Source organism: Kryptolebias marmoratus, linkage group LG14 (genome assembly GCF_001649575.2).
Source record: "Kryptolebias marmoratus isolate JLee-2015 linkage group LG14, ASM164957v2, whole genome shotgun sequence".
NCBI lineage: Eukaryota > Metazoa > Chordata > Actinopteri > Cyprinodontiformes > Rivulidae > Kryptolebias > Kryptolebias marmoratus.
Genome location: NC_051443.1, coordinates 11772308 through 11779850, shown reverse-complemented (window position 1 = coordinate 11779850; position 7543 = coordinate 11772308). Strand labels below are relative to the sequence as shown.

Here is a 7543-nt window from a genome sequence, read left to right as displayed (position 1 = left end):
AACTTTGTAAGCAGGAGAATACGGAATATATAAAGAAAAAATGGGAAAAAGAAATGAATGTAATAATCTCACAAGAAGGTTGGGAAGAAATATGTCAGCTGCCGTGGGTCTCGACCGGATCAAACACTTGGCGGGAGTTTTGCTGGAAAAACGTCACGCGATTTTTTGTTACACCTGTTCAGAGACGATTTACAACCAACGGGGATGCCTGCTGGAGACTGTGTGGGTTCAACGGAGCCGACCACCTCCATGTTTTTTGGGACTGCCAGGTATTGAGACCATATTGGGAAGAGATCCACAAACATATTGGGAATGTCTTCAATGTGAACCTCCAATTCAAATGTGAAACACTGTACCTGGGCAACCTACAGTTGAACACATGGACCAATAAGGACAAGAAACTGTTGGCTATTTTGCTGGCAGCCAGTAAGAAAGCCATCACCAGGAAATGGCTGAAGTCAGACCCGCCCACAGTGGATGAATGGATTGAAATTGTTTATCAGATTTATGTTATGGAAAAGATCACCTTTTCCCTCCGTGTGGAAAGAGAGAAATTTTACAAGATCTGGTCCAAATGGACTGAGTATGTGAAACCAGTAAGATCCGAGTTTATATGATTGTACTTGCGAATCGTGTCGATCCCCTTTATGTTCTTTTAGCTTTAATTGTAATTCAACAAAGTGGTGCAGTCCCCATTCTATTTTATTTGTTTTTCCTTTTTTGTTTTTTGTTCAATTTTGTTAATTCCTGTTATTGTTTAAATGTGTAACATGTAAAAATATTAGAAAGGCAATAAGGAGGATCTGAAATGGAGGAAGTTGTAACTAACAAATGTGATTGGAATTTGTCTTTCTCAATAAAAAGATAATTACAAAAAAAGAAAATACTTTCTGTATCTAAAAAATAAACCTGAACCTCCTTTGTAACCATAACTATGTCAACATGTTGGTAAAGAGGCTGAAATATTTCCACCGCTCCTGTCCACACTGCAGGGTCAACAGAGCCACAGGCTGGTGATCTTCCTCGCCATCTTCATCCTGATGACCCTCCTCATCTTCTTTAGCTCCAACAGTGGCAACGACGCCGTCTACACTCCCTTCCACGTGGCATCGGCTAAAACCATAACGGCTACGGACCTCAAGCGGTGGTCCAGGAAGGATGGCTTCGTGCCAGTTCACGGGAACAAGGTAAACTGCACCACACGGACGTTTGCGTTTGCATATTTCACCTGAAATATGGCGGCGTGTATCTCTGCACAGCATTTGAATATGTAAAAGTCACAGAGTTACATGAATTCATAGGTAAAATGATATCTTTGTAAAGACGTTTATAAGTAGACAGTGCAGCATAAATACTGTATATTATTTCTGCATTGGCTAATACAGTAAATGTAATATTTACTTTATTAATTATTACATTTTGGTTAGGTTTCCGTTAACAACAGTGAACCGTAGATAATGTTAATTTAATTAAAACTTATATTTCCTCAGAGTTTGGCTCTGCACTGTGGGAAGTGCGCGCTGGTGACCAGCTCCAGCCACGTCCTGTCGACTCGGGCAGGAGAGGAGATCGACCGTACGGAGTGCGTGATCCGCATGAACGACGCGCCCACGTTGGGGTACGAGTCTGACGTCGGGAACCGGACCACCCTCAGGGTAGTAGCCCACAGCAGCGTCTTCCGGGTGGTCCGGCAGCCCAACGAGTACCTGCGCCGGACCGACGGCAACTTCACCATCATCTTCTGGGGGCCGCCGAACAAGATTGAGAAGAACGGCAAAGGAACGCTGTACAGACTGATCCAGAGAGTCGGCGCGGCCTACAACAACGTGTCCTTTTTCACCATCACGCCCAACAGGATGCGAAAATTTGATAATCTGTTTCACCGAGAGACGGGACGAGACAGGTGAGCCTTACAGAAGCTGGTATACATGACCCACATCTTAGCGTGTATTATAGGTAACTCACACCAGTTTTTTTCCTGCAGACAAAAGTCTCACTCATGGTTGAGCACAGGCTGGTTCACGATGGTCATAGCCATTGAGCTATGTGATAACATTACAGTTTATGGGATGGTTCCTCCCAGTTACTGCGGGTAAGTTTATCACTAGAATATATTTTAAAATACGCTCCAGATCAAACTGGTAACCAATGGTAATAAAAGTTTATATTTTCCTAGAAAAAAACCTCTATCAAAGAAGTTGCCCTACCACTACTACAAACCCAGGGGAGCTGATGAGTGTCTCATGTACATCCAGAACGAAAGCAGCCGGAGAGGAAGTCACCATCGCTTTATTACGGAGAAGCAAGTGTTCGCGCGCTGGGCTAAGCTGTACAACATCAAATTCACTCACCCCTCGTGGTGAGAACGAGCACCGTTTCGATGGGGTTCACTTCAGACCTCTCATTTATAAATAGTTGCCATTTTTAACCTGCCAAAAGACCGGAGCAGCATGTGACGATAAGCGACGAAGACGTGGGGAGGTTTCCCGCTGCGGGAAAGTGCAGTTCCTCCTGAAGCACTGTATATAAGCTCCACCATGTGCACTGTAACAAATGCTTTTGTAAATAGAATTTAAAAGTTATTTTTTACTACGTATTATAAATATAGTCACTTTCCATATTGAAAGAGAATTATATCAGCAAGTACCTTTAATCCAACATATATAAATATATGTGTGGCTTACCAAATACACTTTAGATAGACAGATTGTGGCCAAATTTTAAGTCCAGCCTATCAACACTCCATACTGGGGCCTTTTCATAGAGTGTAGCAGTATAAACACTATTTGTTACAGAAGCAAACAGACTTTTTACAAATTTACAGCTCTTGAGCCACTATCAAAACAGCTTGAAGACATATTCAACTGGAAGCCGTTATGTGATGCCCTATCAAATTTTAATTGGCATTTCATTTCAGAGCATGTTTAGATCCTCCGTAGAATGTATTCCAGCAGGTTATACTTAAGTATCGTGATACTAAAACTAGAACAGTTCAGTTGATGTAATAAATAGTGTATTTTTTTTTTACCATACTGCCTTTTATTTAAGTCCTGCATTTAATTTAAGTGTTCATTTTCTGTCAGATCATTTGTTGGTAATGCATAAGATAGAGGACCCGGAATAATGACTTTTCTGTTAGCGCAGGTAAATCACGTTATTGAATTTGTAAGGTGCATTTTTGAACACTGAGAACAACGAGCAATATATTTACCATCTAAGACGGGACGGAAACTGCAATAAAAAAAAAAAAACATCTCGCCCTTCATTACTCAAGTTGTGTTAATTGAAATGTTTAAAAGTATGACATCACACCAGTCACGAAGGACTGATTTACAGCAGATTACCTTTTACTCGCTGCACCTAATTTCAGTAAGACGCATGGCCGCCACACAGATAATCTAACAGAAAAGTGCAAAAACCTATCATTTAAGGGGTAGATGCATGCAGCATGCACTGCAGCTGGAATGTGACTTCACGTTGACAATCTGAAACCTGTAACTTCTGTAATCTGAGACCCTTTTTTTGAAAAGATGTACTACTTTATCTCAGTGCTGATGTTTAAATACCTGACATATAAAACTGATGTTTACTGACTTGTTTGTCCACGTTGTGGTGCCTTTTTTAAATGAATGATTCTATTTTTCAATTTAAGAAAAAAATCTATTTGCTTTAAAGTAAAAAAAGGAGAAGAATGGAAGTCTGTATTTAAATATGTAATATTGGTTGAATCATTTTGAAACATCTGTGACTTTGACCAGTCGGGCCAAAGCGTTTTTACAGGACACAACGGTAAAAACAAAGAAAAATCCGGTGACTCGTTTGGCAGCATAAACAGTTTTCTTCATGAACCACCGGAAACATCTGAAAAGACAGCCGTGATCTTCTGCCTCAGCGCTGCCATGGAAATTAGGATAGCTTCCTGTTGACAAAACACAGGAAGTTAAGTTTATACAACACTGAGCAGAAGTTTTTAACACGTTTTTAGTGGAGATCAGATCTGTTTATCTGGCGACGGGCTGCTTGTTTTAAAAACAGACGTTCCCACCTCTGTTCGAATGGTCCTGCTGCCCTGACTGGGACACGTGTTCAGGTACATGTCAAATAAAAGACTAGGATCGGTCGCGTCCAGGTTCAGGTCGGCATCTACGCTGGCTTCTAAACCCTGAAGGCCTCCGAAAACCACCAGCAGATGCCTGGAGAGACAAAAATCTTTAATGTCAGCAAGCCAATATGCAGCGGCCATCGCTAATATTTTATATATATATTCAGATTTGATATCTCAGTAAATATCTAATGAGCCCTGAACCTACTTGAAAGGTGAGAGTGTCGCTTGGTCCACGTTGGTGCCTCTCTCCGAGGTGCCGACGGTTAAATCGTAGCCTTCTTTATACGGACTTTGAGTGAAAACCGAACCTGCGGAAACAGACGGAACGCGGCAGCCGCAGGTGAGCGAGTCTCGCAGTCACTCTCAGACAAGAGTAAAAGTAACATCAGAGAGCAGGACACTGACTGAGGCAGGACGCCAGGCGGACGGTGTAACCCCAGTAAAGGCCGCCTTCGGATCTCGGCACGTGAGGAGGCACGACGACGCCTTTGTAGAGTCTGCTTTCTGCGGGGAGTTAAACAAATGGACACGCAGAGTGAACTGACGCAGTATAAAGCAATGAGAGAAATAAAATAAAATAAAAACTACCTTGACTCTGCGTTTTACTGAGCTTCACTGTGACTCGTAGGCCTGGCTGCAGCTGTTTATCAATCCGGACGTCCTGGAGAAGGCAGGTGGACATTTAAGCCCTTTTTTTTTCTTCCAATCACTAAAATTAAACAATAAACAATAGAAAGGAGTCATAGTCACCTTCCTCATTCCACAGTTGACTAATGATCCTTTTCCTTGTTTGGGCGGCTTGTTGAGGACTCGTCCTTCCCGGTATTCTGACTCTTCATCTATCCTCATGTGGTGAGGACTGTCCAGAGGGTTGAGCAAACCTAGCAGAACAAAAAAATCTTTTGACTTCATTTCTGTAATGTCAGCTGTATACTGTTGAAATACTGTTTACAGAACAGTAACATTGGGAACAGGTGACAGCAAAGTCTTCAACCGCTGATTGGTAATGAATCATTTTACATTAGAACTGTCCTGGTGGAACAGATGGGGACTTTTTACAGAATAAAAGAGCCGACAAATGTTCTTCTTACTAAATTACTCTAAATGTAGCATGCTTTTTAACAGGAACGTGCTGGAGACGACGTGTCAGAAGTCTTATCAGTTTTGTCTTTATTGCTCAAATGTTATTGCAAATCAATATAAAACAGTGAAATGTTGACTTTTAAATACCTGCGTACTGTAAATCTTTATGCACTGGAAAGAACCATTTGCGCAGATACCTGAAGGAGAAGAGAAACCGTAATCTCAACATGACAACGTGCAGCAACAACACTGATAATCTTGATTTGACCACCTGTGTGCTTACTGCGGACACTCCATGTACTGAAGTATTCTGGCGAGCTGAATACAAGCGTGGCCCTTCTTCCCAACGCCTTTAAATTCGCCTTCGATGCTCCTGGAAACAACACAACAAGCTGATTCTCTCTGCCTCCGGAGGCTTCAAAGAGCCAAGGCCCAGGTCCGAGTCAGGCGTCGGCCCGGACCTGTCCCGAACAACTTACTTGACGTCTTCCCCAAGCTCGTCAAACACGACGATCTCGTCGACAGAAAACACGACGCAGGCCCGAGCGATCTGTCCCGCCAGGTATGTTCGGAGCTCTGGGGACTGAGCGTTGTCCAGGACAGAGCCAGGGAGCGCCACGCTCACTGTATAAGATCGACCTAAAATCACAAAACACAAGTCACGGTTGACCAAGCGAACAACATCACACAAACGCTCAGTAAATGATGATTATTTTACCTTTGTTGACTTGAATTTCTTCATCTTTTGTGTTCTCTGCAGCCTCTCGCTGTTTCTTCTTTTCTAATTGTTTGATGAGTTTTGCCCTTTTCCACTCCTTCTGACGCTCCTTTACTGTTATTAAAAAAAGAAACATCAAATTAAATGTATATAGTGGAAAGTTTTGCACCACAACCATATCTGCAATTTTCCATAAAACACTACAACATTTTTTATTTATTTTCACTTTCCAAATCCAAATAACACCAGAGCAGTGGTACACTACAATGTAGTTTAATTACACATTTTGCATTAATTATTAACAATTTTCTGACCAAGTCTAGTTGCAGCGTCACCATCTGCTGCTTTACTTCATGCTATGTGGTGGTAAAATGAATACTATTTTACGCTTAGAATTGTTGTGCAGAAGATTATTTATTATTTTCAGTATTATTGACACGGTCATTTAGTTACTTTAGCTGTTTACAAAAACATTTTCAACATACAATAAATATGCACCTAATACATATTTAGTACACTCTCCATTTCAGGTTGAGGTTGTCTGAATTAGAGTTAGAGTTTATAAATTGGAACTTTTTAACTTGTATGAATCCATCTAATTCCTTTGCGCATGCGCCGTCCATGTCGGCTCTACACGAATCCCGTGTAAAAAAAAAAAAACTAACGTGAGAGAAAATGTTGACACTTTGGTACGTTTGGTGCCACGGCAACAATGGCCGACTTTACCAGGATATTATGTTTCATTTTTTAATTAAACCAGAATATTATTTTGCTTTGACACTTATTGAAGCGTGCAATTGTTTAGCTTCTACTCACGTTCAGCTTTCCTTTTCTTCCAGTTCACCTTTACTTCAGTCTGAAAGCAACCAGAGGAACATTAGAGCACGAATAAATAAAAACAACAACACGGACATGTCACACAAACAGGAATTAGTACCTGAAATAGCGCAGGTTTGGGCTTTTTTGCTGCACTGTCGGTAGACATTTTTCCTACACACGAGGCTTATTTACTTCCGGGTTAACATTCGGACTTCAAAATAAAAGTCGATCAGGTGAACCTATAAAAGCCAATAACATATTTTGTATATAAGTTATTGATAAAAGAGTTCATTCTACACTACTACTACCAATAATAATAATAATAATAATAATAATAATAATAATAATAATAATAATAATAACAACAAACAATGACTAATAAAGGAAAAAATGTCTTTTTAAAACCATCAGCAAACCAAATGGACCAACTGACCTAAATGTGACTTATTTTCAATATAGAGGCAAAAGAAATCCTATGTAATAAACAATGGTTGCATTTTAGTTTCGCTTTCTTCACATATAGAAAAGGTATTAGAGAGGAGAAACCTTGAACTGACTAAGTAATAAACTTGATTTTCAACCATCTCAGCTGTATTTTAATGGAGATTATTTAAAAAATAAAATCAGCAAGACCTAAAGGTGGCTTTAGTTAATCTATTAGAAAGCCTCAACATACCATTCAGTGAATGTTATGCTATGAATACTTCAGGCTCTCACTGACAGTAAAGAGTTTTTAAAACAAATCACAACAAGTTACACTTTTATTTTTTAAGGATTATTCTGGCTTTCTTTCAGGACAGGAACGCTGACAGTTTAAT

General features: G+C 40.4%; 2 protein-coding genes across 2 annotated transcripts in view; one reads left to right on the top strand and one right to left on the bottom strand.

The window, feature by feature from the left end:
* The window catches only part of st6galnac6 (ST6 (alpha-N-acetyl-neuraminyl-2,3-beta-galactosyl-1,3)-N-acetylgalactosaminide alpha-2,6-sialyltransferase 6), a 10828-nt gene extending 7497 nt beyond the window's left edge, over positions 1-3331 (top strand). The window contains exons 3-6 of the mRNA XM_017407909.3: positions 993-1187; positions 1491-1903; positions 1985-2092; positions 2177-3331. Coding sequence (XP_017263398.1) covers positions 993-1187; positions 1491-1903; positions 1985-2092; positions 2177-2363 — 903 coding nt within the window. The 3' untranslated portion in view covers positions 2364-3331. The remainder of the gene's footprint in view (positions 1-992; positions 1188-1490; positions 1904-1984; positions 2093-2176) is intronic.
* Positions 3332-3700: 369 nt separating this feature from the next.
* Positions 3701-6955, bottom strand: spout1 (SPOUT domain containing methyltransferase 1). The gene is made up of 12 exons (XM_017407907.2): positions 6844-6955; positions 6723-6762; positions 5907-6020; positions 5668-5827; positions 5472-5561; positions 5336-5385; positions 4856-4986; positions 4694-4766; positions 4511-4609; positions 4311-4413; positions 4046-4193; positions 3701-3919 (listed from the first exon to the last, which is right to left on the bottom strand). The coding sequence occupies exons 1-12, from the start codon at positions 6889-6891 to the stop codon at positions 3842-3844; spliced, it is 1134 nt and encodes a 377-aa protein (XP_017263396.1). The 5' UTR covers positions 6892-6955; the 3' UTR covers positions 3701-3841.
* Positions 6956-7543: the final 588 nt, after the last annotated feature.

What these genes read in the sequence shown, in the direction of transcription:
- spout1 (XM_017407907.2), bottom strand. Translation starts at nt 6,891, where the DNA reads ATGTCTACCGACAGTGCAGCAAAAAAGCCCAAACCTGCGCTATTTCAG. An exon ending in GAAGAAAAGGAAAGCTGAAC is followed by an intron (nt 6,021 to 6,722) that starts GTGAGTAGAAGC and finishes TTTTAATAACAG; the next exon opens with TAAAGGAGCGTCAGAAGGAG. An exon ending in GAGCTTGGGGAAGACGTCAA is followed by an intron (nt 5,562 to 5,667) that starts GTAAGTTGTTCG and finishes TGTTGTTTCCAG; the next exon opens with GAGCATCGAAGGCGAATTTA.